At 47.3% G+C, this 13,110-nt stretch overlaps 2 protein-coding genes across 2 annotated transcripts; one reads left to right on the forward strand and one right to left on the reverse strand.

The window, feature by feature from the left end:
• The first annotated feature begins 82 nt into the window (after positions 1-82).
• On the forward strand, positions 83-2,939 carry LOC108155633 (negative elongation factor B). The gene is made up of 3 exons (XM_017286574.2): positions 83-306; positions 370-1,668; positions 1,742-2,939. The coding sequence occupies exons 1-3, from the start codon at positions 184-186 to the stop codon at positions 2,090-2,092; spliced, it is 1,773 nt and encodes a 590-aa protein (XP_017142063.1). The 5' UTR covers positions 83-183; the 3' UTR covers positions 2,093-2,939.
• On the reverse strand, positions 2,543-6,924 carry LOC108155627 (protein HIRA homolog). Its single transcript, XM_017286561.2, has 5 exons — positions 6,673-6,924; positions 4,684-6,587; positions 4,242-4,606; positions 3,966-4,170; positions 2,543-3,906 (listed from the first exon to the last, which is right to left on the reverse strand). The coding sequence occupies exons 1-5, from the start codon at positions 6,707-6,709 to the stop codon at positions 3,223-3,225; spliced, it is 3,195 nt and encodes a 1,064-aa protein (XP_017142050.1). The 5' UTR covers positions 6,710-6,924; the 3' UTR covers positions 2,543-3,222.
• Between the last annotated feature and the right edge of the window lie 6,186 nt (positions 6,925-13,110).

Raw genomic sequence — 13,110 nt, forward strand, 5'->3', positions numbered from 1 at the left:
GATAAAGCTGCAAATTTAATTCAGTCACCACGCAGCCGATACTAATCGAAAACAATCATTATCCAAAAATGCCCTGGCCGGCCGCCGATAGCACACCCCAATGCCACTCTACAATTGTTTGTTCTAAAAAAAAAAAACCTGAATATTAAATTTGCCGCATAGAAAGGTGTTTAATTTATTAGAATGAGCACTCCCGCTAAAAATAATGGCACGGGACTCGAGGACGTTAATATACCGGGTCAGGCGTATTTGCGCGAGGCCCTCACCTCCTGCACGGACCCGCTGAAGGCAATTGAGAGTTTTCAGGTTTGTTTACGTTGCAAAATGAGCGCGAAAAATCGCTGATGCACCTGTCTCGCTTTATTGCAGCTGGAGAATGGGGTGCTGTTGCCATCGTTACGCCCCATGCTGCCGCTGCTCGACCTCCATGGAGTACGGCGTCTGGATTTCCACACGTCCCTGATGGAGGAGCTGCGCGACAAGCTGATTGCCCACATCAACGAGCTGGGCCAGAAGGAGCCCCGGGAGCGGGACAAGAAGCTGAAGGAGCTACTGGTCAAGAGCTTTCCCGTCGTGCGGGTCAAGTCGCTGCGTCCGGTAGTGATGGCCATCTTAAGGAACACCCAGCACATCGATGACAAGTACCTCAAGATTCTGGTGCGCGATCGGGAGTTGTACGCCGACACGGACACGGAGGTGAAGCGCCAGATCTGGCGGGACAATCAGTCGCTGTTTGGCGACGAGGTCTCGCCCCTGCTCTCGCAGTACATCAGGGAGAAGGAGCACATCCTGTTCGACCACACGAACCTCAATAACTTGTTTTTCCATCCGACGCCCAAGGTGCGCAGGCAGGGCGAGGTGGTGCAGAAGCTGGCCAACATGATCGGAACAAGCGTGAAGCTGTACGACATGGTGCTGCAGTTCCTTCGCACGCTCTTCCTGCGCACCCGAAATGTCCACTATTGCACGCTGCGCGCCGAACTGCTGATGGCCCTGCACGACCTGGAGGTGCAGGAGATCATCTCGATTGATCCATGTCACAAGTTCACGTGGTGCCTGGACGCCTGCATCCGTGAGAAAAATGTGGACATCAAGAGATCGCGCGAGCTGCAGGGATTCCTCGACAACATTAAGCGCGGCCAGGAGCAGGTGCTGGGCGACCTATCGATGACCCTCTGCGATCCCTATGCCATCAACTTTCTGGCCACCTCGGCCATTAAGATCTTGCACCATCTGATCAACAACGAAGGCATGCCACGGGACAATCAAATTCTGATACTCTTACTGCGGATGCTGGCCCTGGGCCTCAGTGCCTGGGTGATGATCGACTCGCAGGACTTTAAGGAGCCGAAGCTGGACTGCCAGGTGGTCACCAAGTTTCTGCCCGCCCTCATGTCGCTCATGGTGGACGATCAGTGCCGCAGCCTGCACGGGAAACTGCCTCCGGATGAGCGCGAGTCGGCATTGACCGTCATTGAGCATTCGGGGCCGGCGCCCGATGCCGTTGAGGCGTACATTCAGGAGAGTGCGGTATCCAGCATTCTGGCCATGTACTATACCTTGCACACGGCCCGCCTCAAGGATCGTGTGGGTGTGCTGCGCGTCCTGGCCATACTCTCCGCCTGCAAGGATCATCGCGCCTACGAGGATCCCTTCCTTCACTCCCTGGTGAGCATAATGGCACTCATCCAACATTACATTGGAAGAATACTAATCGATCATCGTTCATTCGTTTTTGTAGATCGCTCTGCTCATTCCGATGAGCGATGAGTTTTCCACCGAGGACTTTTGCACCACCCTCTTCGATGAGTTCATCTTTGCGGGTCTCACGCGCGAGAATGTCACCTCGCGCCACATGCTGAAGCTATTGTGGTATGTCCACAACAAATTGCCCTCCTGCCGTTTGGGCACACTGATGAAGGCCATGCAGCCGACGACGGCCCACAATGAGCATGTGCACAAGCTGTACGAAACGCTGACGGATCGTATTGCGGGCACGCCAGAGACACCGGTGGTGGAGGCACCGCCAGCGGACTTTGATTCGCCATTGAAGTCGGTGCCGACGCCAGGACCGCACTACAACGCGCAATAGCCAGAGGCCACGGTGGTCGCGGTAGCAGCGGCTGTCGTCGGATGATGGACAATCAATGAAGCTCTGGAAAGAGTGATACATGGGATAATTCTAGGTCTAATTCTCATTATAGTGAGATGATAATGTGGCTATTACAGCCCTTGCAGAGAGAAAGAAAGAGAGAGAGAGAGAGAGAGAGGATTAGCCTTAGAATTTGTTGTACTGATTTCAGATCGCTCTCTGGGGAAGCACTTGCTGCACTTTCTATATGATAGATCATATATCCAATTATCAATCATTCAATTCATTAATCATTCACGTCCGCCATATGTCTGTCTGCTTTGAGAACTAGAGCGGTAGGCTTCAGATTCAGATTCAGGATCAGGATCATATCACGCCAATATACAAATAGCAGCTGCCTTAACTTGTTCGTATTTTTAAAAAAGACAAAAGCAATCAAACAAATTGTAGTTAAATCTTAGAAACCAATCCAAATTTATGAATATAGTACACATGGCATCAAAATATATATACATATATATGTATAACTAAACGATAGATAGATAGATACGATCTGCAGGGGGGACTATTTCCATCTCTTCTGGGACGCCGCTTGAGCCTGCTTTTCTGTTTTGTCCTTATTCTTATGTTTATCATACACAATTTATAGAGAGCATATAGCATGAAATCTTTTGGCAATTGGAGGATATATACATATATATATTTATATATAGATATTGGCATTTGATGGGGCGCACACAAATGTCCAACAATTGTTTCAACCTATTATGTAAACTGTTACGCGAAACGTAATTGATTGATTAATTCATTTTAGCAAACAAATAATATATACTAGAGTACAAATCTATCAAGCTGTTTCGTTTCTTTGAAGAGATTTTTGTTTTATTGGTTGACAAATTTAAAAAATTAATTTTGTTAAAAAAACACATACATGACTAATACTTTCCATCTTATGCTATCTATCTAGGCTGGACGACTGTACAATGGGGAATACGCTTAAAAACCACTCACATAATCTTACATAATTTAAACATGTAGTCTCCTGCTCTCCTGCTCTTTTGATCTTAATCTATCTTTCTGTTGATGGAAGTAGCAGCTGGTGCGAGCTCCTGCTGTGGCAGCTCAGCTTTTTAGGGATATATCGGACTGGGGGACTGTGGGGAGTCTGTTCCCGATTGTGGGGTGCCCGGCGACACGGTTCCAGACTGTGACGGACTGGATGACACAAAGTGCGTCTGCGCCGGACTGGTTGTCAGAGTCTGCGGCAGCACCTGACCAGGCGGCGTGCCGGATGACTCTGTTCCCGAGTGTGCGGTGCCGGGTGACACTGTTCCAGGACTTGGTGATACACTCTGTCCCTGTGACGGACTGGGCGATACATTCTGCAGCTGTGGCGGGCTGGTTGTGACTTGGCCTAGTGAAACAGTTCCAGATTGTAGGGTACCGGGTGGCACCGTTTGTGGCAGACGTGGGGGACTGGGTGACACCGTTTGGGGCAGACGTGGGGGACTAGGTGACACCGTTTGGGGCAGTCGTGGCGGACTGGGAGACACTGTTTGGGGCACTCGTGGCGGACTGGGTGACACCGTCTGGGGCACTCGGGGCGGACTGGGGGACACCGTTTGCGGCGGATGTGGCGGGCTAGGTGATGCCGATCGCGGTTGTGGCGGTGCGGGCGTGGCAAAGATATCCTCAATGCGCTGATTCCGACTGAACTTCAAGAGCTCCGTGTACTCGGTATGCAAGCGCCTCCACTGTCCGTGCGACTTCAACGTGTCCAGCACGCACTGAGCCAGCTCATGCTTTGACGCGAACTAGAGCGAGACGGAAGGTAACAAGGTTGTGGGTAGGGGAATGTCGAGGTGTACCCTACCGTTGCTATGCCCGTATCCGAATTCGAGAGCAGCTCATCGAGGAACGTGCGCAGACGCTTCTCCGATCCATAGGCGGACAACTGGAGGGCCTGCATCGTGTGCCAGTGCTTCAGCTCATCCGTCGATTGCAGGGCCTCGCACAACTTGATTTGATTGTCGATGAACAGGATTTTCGCCGTCTGCTGCCAGCTCTCCAGTTTTCTCCTGAAAGAGGAAGAGAGACATTTACCAATGGAGTGTGATGGATGGCGGAGGCTGGTTGGAGAATGCCTTACAGTTCCATGCCGCTGCCAAGCACAAAGTAGTTCTGGCTACTGGCCTGCATGCTGAGCAGCGGAAATTTGCGCGCCACTAGATCCTCATCGCGGGGCAGAGTGCCCCTGATGCCATGGTACATGATCGCATCCTTGGTGGCCAGCACTAGCCACGACTCGAGGCTGGTCGAGTACGAGTACGAGTTGCCGTTGGGGAAGCCAATCAGTGGCATGCCCTGGTCCGTCACCGAGAACTGGACGACCGCTCCGTGCTTGATGAGCAGCTCCTTGCAGCCGGCGGCCAAGCTAATGGTCGCCCCCACAATATTCCAGATGCGCAACAGGCCGCATTCGGTGAGCACTCCCACCAGACTGTTGTCGGGACTCTGTCGGAATGGTAAAGGTTTAGCTTAAGCCCACGTTCGCTACGGTTGGAGCGTGATCTTCACTCTATAATACTCACAAAGGCGCAATGTACAGCCGAGCTGGAGAGGGCAATGGCTGGGAAGACGTGGCAACCAGTTTCCATCGATATCAGACGCATGCTGCCGTCCAGGGAGCAGAGCATGCAATACTTGGCGCAGAGATTCACATTCACCACCGGCGAGCCCACATAGAACTCCCAGAGGAACTCCCCGTCGATGCTGGCCGTCACCTTGGCCAGCATCCCGTGACTCGTCTTCAGGTGCCCATTCTGTACGAGCAGCCTATAATCGAGGGCAGTCTTCACGAACTCACTCTTGGCCGTGGCCGTGATATTGAGTTTCGGACCCATCGTTGTCCCTTGATGCTCGTCCGGGGTCTTGGGCGAGCGTGGAAACTCCGCCTGCTGACTGGGATCGAAGGGCATCGATTGGCGGCGATGCGACGGCGTCGTCTTGCGTCCCGCCGACACAAGCGGTTCGGGCATTCGTGGCGTGACGGCGCACTCCGTGGGCGTAGTGGCATGCGGTCCCTCTATCGCTGCCGCTGCTGTTGCTGCTGCAGCTGCTGTGAGCGCTCCACTGCTGGAGGCGATTGCTGGTGCCCGTTCTTCCTCGTTTAGCGGTATGAACATGGGCGTAATCCTTCGCTTGCCATCTTTTGTCCGTGTCTCGGTCTGCTTGCTGATGGGTCGCTGAGCGGTGGAGGCCGTTCGTCGCTCCAGGGCGGCATTGGGCAGGGGGAAGTTCAGCGGCGCCGTTTGCATGGCCGACGACTCTGACTGGTAGTTACAGCTCTGATCGGATACCTCCACAATCGTCTTGTTGCCGAAGCCTAGACCGGCGCCATACATTTCGCCATACCGCTTCATGAACAGCGCGTCCATCTTCTCCGCGGAGAGCCTTTGGCCAAGCTCTTCGTCGGTGAACTGCAGGCAAGCCACCGTACCGTCGCCGCTGCAGGCCATCAGCAGGCACTGGTCGGGTCCCCAGGATAGGTCTAGGATGCTGTCCTCGAACAGTTCGTGGATGAGAACCAGCGGCCGCTGCAGAGCAGTCATCCAGACGGAGAGGGAACGATCCCTGGAGCCGACGGCCAGGCAGCAGTACTGCCGCTGCTTGAGGCCATCGGACATCTGCCGGATCAGCACAGAGTTGTGGAAGCGTACACAGGTAACGGCCTTGCGATGCCCCACAAAATCCTTGTCACACCGCCAGCCCTCGCGCTCGATGATCTGTGCGGTGGGTACGCCACCGTTCATGGCATGGGCCGAGACCAGATATTGGCCATCCGGCGACCACGAGAGGCGCAGAATATGCGTCGTGCCGCCGCACTCCCCGAACGGCTCAGTGATGGTCTCCGAGAGCGTCCAGTCCATGGTATTCCACATTTTGATGCTGTGATCGTCGGACTGTGAGGCAAGAAACCTTCCAACTGGATCCCAAGACACCCCCTTAACCAGACCCGTGTGGCCCTTCAGCGTGGTCACCATCGAGGGAAAGGCCTGGGCATCCCAGATGATGACAGTGTTGTCGATGCTGCAACTGGCCAAATAGATGTCATTGGGGGACCAGGCCAGGTCCAGGACGTCGCCAGCATGGCCACGCAGCGTGTGGAAGCACTTCCACGACTCGTGGTTCTTCTGCATGCCCCCGGTGCCGAACACACCGCTGGATCCAGTGATTTTGCGCCAAATCATGATCAGCTTATCGTCGGAGCCAGAGGCCAGGTACACCCCGTTCTGTGACCATCGCACACAGTTGACGCACGCCAGGTGCTGGTCCATCTGGCATAGCATCTTCGGTATTGTCTCATCGAACTCATCCTTCTCGCTGAGCACCGGCTTTAGATTCCAGATAACCACTCGACCACAATCGCTGCCCTGCCCGCCGGTGGCGAACTTTGTACAGTCCTGATGGATATCCACCGAGAATATTTGCTTTTCTGCAACACACAAAAGAAAGGAAAGGAAAAGGACTTGCTGCAGCAGTCTCGGCTAAATGGCGGTCCTCCTCACTCCCTCACTCACCATCGTGATGGACCCATGCGGGTTTTAGCAGCTTCATGGAAACACAAAGACTTGTGGACCAAAGGCGAGTATCTTTTATGCGATTGGCTCTCGCTAAAATCGCGCTAATATTTCCAGTTTCTTAAACATTTACAGCCGGCCTTATAGTGGGTGGAATGGGACCGCGGATTTATTAATCAAATATACGGTCTGACCCTCACAATTATACCGCAAATATACTGAAGAATTATTTGTATTCAAGTCCCGTCATATTCCTCGTTTTTGATATTTGGTCGAATATTACCAGCTAACTAAGATCCCCAGCTCTGAAATCATAATTTTATCCGATAATTAAATCAATTTCCTACATGACTGATTCAATTTAAGTTTTCATCTTTATTGCATTGCTTCTAAAATAATGAAGCACATTTGCTATATCTGAACGACACCTGAAAGAGAAATATGTATGTACGCTTCAAAAATTTGTGCCCGTTTTTATTTCATATATGCTCCATTGAAGCGCCAGTGTAAAAACCGCTGTTATCCACTTTTTAAATGCCTTTTTTCCGAAATTTTTGAAAAAATCTCAAGATTTTGATGGCAAACGATCGATGCTGATAACGAATTAGTATTCGTTTTAGTATTAGTAGAAATATAGCAAAAATATACCGAGGACAAAAACGAACTTAGCCCACTTAAGCCCCCTTTATTTAAACAGTTCAATAACTTGAGGTATATGATGGAAAATATTACTGACTGTAAGTTCTTCTTGTAGATCCATGCCATTTTTTCTCTGAACTTAAAAAAAACACGATATCTTTCACCTGAACTGTGCTAAAATTATTAAATTTTCATTATTTTCGGTGGAATATTAAAATACCCCCCTTGGTCTACAATGGGTTAATCGTTCCCCGTCAATGATGATTGGAAACGATATTCCTCGATTTTAATATACGATTTGATATTACTAGCCAGCTAGGTTAGAATTCATATCTATCTATTCATACCTGAACACATAATTATCCGAACCATGTCGATACAGGCCTGAGGTGTAATCGCAAGGTTGCAGTGCGATCAGCACCGGTGTAATCCCGGCACACCATCAATTCGAATTGCAATTCAAACGTGACATCCAATTCTGGATACTGCACGGGAAAGTGAATTTTCTTGCCCTCTAATAGATATAGAACATATTATGAGTATTTATATGTAGTAGATGTACATCTCAAATGAATTGTTTGCTTGTTTTGAGTGGGTGAAAATCTAAAATAAGCCTGATTTTGCTAAAGCACTCCGAAATCCAAAGGATGAACGAACGACCACAGCAAACATGTAACCAAATCAAAAATTATGAACAATATATTCGAATATACATGGATGGACATAGAAACGGACCGACAGATGATCCAGACTGCCAAAATTACACAAAGGCGGACAAACTTTTAGTCTTCTTCGATGTCCCAGACAGAGAGGAGTCGTAAATCAGTAAATCGGAAAATCGGAGCTATTTATTGAAAAGCAAATCTTTTGTTAAATAATGCCTGTGGTTTCTGATGATATTTTTAAACACTCATGGAGCTGTAGTTTCCTAATAGTATTGGTAGCTCTGAAAAATGTACATATAATTAGAATCAGTTCCCACATACCGCCTTCTTTCCTTTCTGTTTTCTTTTGTTTTCTTTTCTTTACTTTTTTTTTGCCTATCCGAGATTGGGGGTGGAGTAAAACTAACGAAAGGAAACGAGCTACTAAGGCACGAAACTGGCGCTTAAGCGTCTTGCTGCCATTGGTCGGAGCCAAAGTTCTGGGCGTGGTATGGGCCAAGGGGGATGGATGCTTTGCTTCCATATCTATAGAAGCCTCCAAATCAAAATCCAAATAGCACAAACAATCTGGCAGAACAAATGGCCAAGACATCGTTTCATTACAGACATGGATTCAGTTTGAAATTGCTTTTGCACAGTTTCTCATTTGCGTAATTGACATGCATGGAATTTTGTCGCAAGTGTTTGTTTATTTGCTCGATTGTTTGCCTGGTGCTTGCCGCATTTGGTAGTAGAAATCTATTACGGAATTCAAAACAACCATTCCCCAACCATCCCAACGATTCAAGTGCAAAATCAGGCAAATCTCAAATCCAAGCAGCAAATTGACTGACTGACTGACAGAAAGACACACAGACTCTCCTTTGCGACTCCACAGCAGCAGCTGTCTCAATAAAGTGAAAAACTGAATAAAAGCAGACAACAGAACAGAACCCCCCTTCACTCAAGCCCCGCCATACCTGGGACAATTTGCAATCCAACGCATCTGTCGCCGGCAACATGTGGCGTCAATGATGTTCCTGTCTCCATCCCCATTCGAGCATATATCCCAGCCCATCCAATTCCACTTGACAATTGCCAACAAAGCGCACGTAAAGCGATTACAGTCTGCGTGAGTGCATGGAAATGGATCCTGGTCCTGGTCCTGGTTCTGAGAGTGCTTCTTCTGCAGCTCACAGCTCCTCCACATCTGCTTCTGAGTGTATGTGTGTCTGTCTCTATGTCTGACGGATATTTGGCAAATCCGACGCCAGCGGCACTTAAGCTGCTCAAATATGTCCCCATTGTGGAGGCACAAGGCTAGGTTTACAGCTCCAACAAAGAGTCCGTAATATGCAATGGAAGTCCAAATGCTTTTGGATGATTCTAAAAGCAGTTCACCAAATCATCGGAACACAACAAAATAATATTCAATATTTACATATATTCAAGGGTGAACTACTAGGCGGCACTTAATGAACTTCCTTTGGTGACCCCGATCCTCGTTTTTTCCTGGGTTTTCCCAAACCTAAACAAAGCTACCAACAATCCTTTTTTAATTAATCCTAAAACCATATAGAAAAAAGTTTCAAATTCATGTAAAAGCTAATTCATTAGCCAAAGCTACGTACAAATGAGAAAAATTAGGAAATTGAAAAAAAACAAGGAAGTGAAAAAAAGCCAGCCCAAAATCAAGACCAGAAAAAACGGCTGCGTTGATTGTCCTTGATGGATGGATGGATGTATGGATGACGGACGGTTGGACGAGCAGGGAGCTTGAAACGTTCAACCACAACCACTCATAATGGGAGGGTGGTGCTGCTAAAAGCAAATGACAATCACAACGGAGGAGGAACGTTCCAGGGGTCGGGCCGGGAACAACGGCAAACATTTAACAAAAAGACAAGAAACAAAGTTTAAAATCTAAAAATCCACGAAATCTGCTTGCGGTTCAGCGAAGTGCAGATACCCTCTTTGCTGTATTGCCGTTAAGTCCATCAATTGTATTTCAAATCTGTTTTTATGTAAAAAGGTATTGCTATAATTTCTACACTTTGGACGGAATATCTTAACAGCAAAAACAACAAAGGACGGTACAGAATCAATCATTCCTACACACAGAGATAAAAACTATAAATGTATACCCATAAATTACCTCCGAGAGCGGATATTTCGAAAAGAAAGTGTGTAATCTTTAGCTATAGCTTATACTGGTCCAATGATACCTACATACATACATTAAAAGAAAGGCACAAGATGTCCTGTATCTCCATACAAATAAGTCAAAAACGCTTTCTTCTAGCTGTTAAATACATATATTTCCACCAATCTTATATATTTATCAATTTACTCGGTACAATGGGTGCCGGGTAAAAAAAAAAATATATTATACGGACATTCCAAGGTGAAAATTTGATAGCATTCGATTCTGGGCATTTCTGTAGGAAAATCCCTAATAGAAACCCTTTTGGGGAGTCCATTCCTTGAGCTACAGACATATGACCATGATTATACAACCCTTTTTAAGGGTATACAAAAAAATTGAAGTGAAGAGTGCAAAATATAGGGAATGGGGGGGGATACAGCGACGGCACATTGCAATTTACATGCAAACAAACAAATAAGCCCCGGCCCACCCAGATAACCACCCATCGGAGTGGATTCCTCTCCTTTCCACCCACCAGCGACTGATGTTCCACTGTCTGTCTGCCTATCTCTTTTTCTCTCTCTCTCTCTCTCTCTCTTTCTGTCTCTTTCTCTTTTCTCTTCTATATCTATCTCTCTCTCTGTCGTTCGTTGAACATTTCAATCAACGCTCGAGTGAAATGTGGAAAAAAATAATAATAAAAGCAAGGATAATATGGGAAGCGAGTGGTTGATGGGTGCTGGGATGTGGGATGTGGTGCAGGGAGACAGCGCTGGTGGGTGGCATGTCTCACCGCCCAAGCGGAAATGGATGCGCACACAAAAGTGGCACAAATTGTGTGGCATGTGTGGAGACGTTGCGGTGTGTTGCAAGTTGTGCGAGTAGAAGAAGGAGATGGCAACGATGTCAGCGAACGCAAAACTATTCAAAAGAGATAGAGAGAGAGAGGGAACGAGAGCTAGATGATTATACAACAAGAGAAGGAAAGAGATATGGAGCGATCTTCACCATAAATATGGAGAGAATAAGAAACTAGGGGGGAAAGTAATAGGAAAGTACAGAGAGACAGAAGCACAGAAAAAGTGAGGGAGAAAGAAAAAAGATAAAAGAAATCAAGAACACATTAAGGGAAATGCCTGAAATATGGTAGATATATGGATGAAAGCGAGAGGAAGGTAAGAAAAGCAAAGAGCTTGTAAGGTTTGGAGATGGAAAAGAATATAGAACGATGAAAAGGGAACTATGGATAGAAAGAAGAAGAAAGGTAAAGGAATGCATCTCAGAAGGTTTCGGTGTAAACCAAATGTCTGGGAAATGTTATAATTTTATTCCTGAAAATGTTGTTTAGGAAACGGATACGCATACCCCTCGACTCCCATGGAAATTGTGGATTAAGGGACCGCAACTTGAGGGATTTCCAACGTTGCAACACCCGCAAGGACACGCTGTGCTGAGCGGCACCACCACCGCCCCTGACCAGGGATTGCCATAACAACCGTTAACCGAGATACATTTAAAACCTCGAGCTGTGCGGCAAAAAAACCTGGGAGAAAGAAGAGGAAATGCGACGACCAGAACCAAATCCAAAGTGTAAACATTCACAGCCTCCGTTTGTGTGGGTGGGGCACAACCACTAGACAATGCTGCACACAACCTAACCACCCACCCACCCGTCCTCTACGATGGGCAATGGGTAACAACAGCTTCCTTCCGGGCTGACGTTTGATGTGCAGTCATTGGAGATGCTCCTTCTCCTGCTCCTGCGCTCCGACCAACGTGTGGCCAGAGCTTACAACAAATACAAAAAAACAAAACCAGAGAATAACCAACCAAAAATGCGGTATTTATTTCAAACAAGCCCAACACAAAAAAAAAGCAAACGAATAATAAAGGCTGGCCTTGGGAACCGTAGCATTCGATACACTCTTTCAGAATCAGAGATATATTTAGATTTAATAGAATATGATATTTATTCTGTATTTATAGCACAGTTCCATTGCTACTGATGCCACAGATGTTAACTTTTCATTCAGTTGATAAAAGATCAGCTGAGGTATCGTTCGATTATGGGAAATTTCTCATAGCGAATGAATGTATCCTTAGCGGAACAGGGGAATAATTCTCAAAAAATGCATGAATTCATCTCAAAAACGCTTCAAGCTATCTTTCGCTTAAATAAAGAATTTTCAAACCAATACCTCATGTTTTTTTGGCTTTTATGGTTTCTAAAGAATTCAGATTTAGATCAACTTTTGCTAAAATACACATCAAATTGGAATGGTATCAAAAATGCTTTTCTTAAAAGACCGTATACCCTCTGCGAAAGGGTATGCTCGTACAAAAAATAAGAGGAAACATGAGCAAAAGAAAAAAAAACTTTCATGGGATGCGCATCCCGATGCGGCTGCTCCTGTTTCCATTGCCGGTGGCAATCTCCGTGTTGCATACAGCCACACGCTCCCATACACATTGCAATTGCTTGGCAACAGCTTGGCTCCGGGACGGGATGGAGGGTGCAGAGGTGTCGCTAATGAAGTCGCAAACAGTTGGTAGCAAAAAAAAAATTAAGCAAAGAAAACCACGCAACGCTCTACATACTCGACTCTGCCGCACATCAGCAGTCTCTGCACAATCGCGTGCCTTCATTGTAATAGAAATTATAAGCTTATGCTGTCCTACCACCCCAGACCACTCCCCCCGGCACCCAATGGAGCTGTCGTTTTAGCAACACGTTGCCCATATCCAAGGTTCTTGCAATCTTTTGTTCTACTCGTAAATGGGACCAAAGCCGGGCACCGGAGACCGGGGGCCGAGAGGAATCTATGGGATAGTAAGAGTAATTGAAAATGGGCAACGTTGCATGTGAGTAAAGGGAAAAGTTGGAAGAATAGTACGAGCAAACCATACATGAATTATCAGCTAAGGAGAGGTATCCTGATGTCGAGCAACGTGTGCCGCGAATAAAATTTTCCGCAGATGGAGTTCGCTACCAGATTTCTAGCATATCTA

Source organism: Drosophila miranda, chromosome XL (assembly GCF_003369915.1).
Source record: "Drosophila miranda strain MSH22 chromosome XL, D.miranda_PacBio2.1, whole genome shotgun sequence".
Classification (NCBI taxonomy): domain Eukaryota; kingdom Metazoa; phylum Arthropoda; class Insecta; order Diptera; family Drosophilidae; genus Drosophila; species Drosophila miranda.

Bases quoted from the DNA above. Each gene is read 5' to 3' on its own strand.
- LOC108155633 (XM_017286574.2), top strand. From the start codon at position 184: ATGAGCACTCCCGCTAAAAATAATGGCACGGGACTCGAGGACGTTAAT. The intron at 307-369 runs GTTTGTTTACGT...GCTTTATTGCAG, and splicing joins AGGCAATTGAGAGTTTTCAG to CTGGAGAATGGGGTGCTGTT. The intron at 1,669-1,741 runs GTGAGCATAATG...TCGTTTTTGTAG, and splicing joins ATCCCTTCCTTCACTCCCTG to ATCGCTCTGCTCATTCCGAT.
- LOC108155627 (XM_017286561.2), bottom strand. From the start codon at position 6,709: ATGAAGCTGCTAAAACCCGCATGGGTCCATCACGATG. The intron at 6,588-6,672 runs GTGAGTGAGGGA...TGTGTGTTGCAG, and splicing joins CGCATGGGTCCATCACGATG to AAAAGCAAATATTCTCGGTG. The intron at 4,607-4,683 runs GTGAGTATTATA...CCATTCCGACAG, and splicing joins CGGCTGTACATTGCGCCTTT to AGTCCCGACAACAGTCTGGT.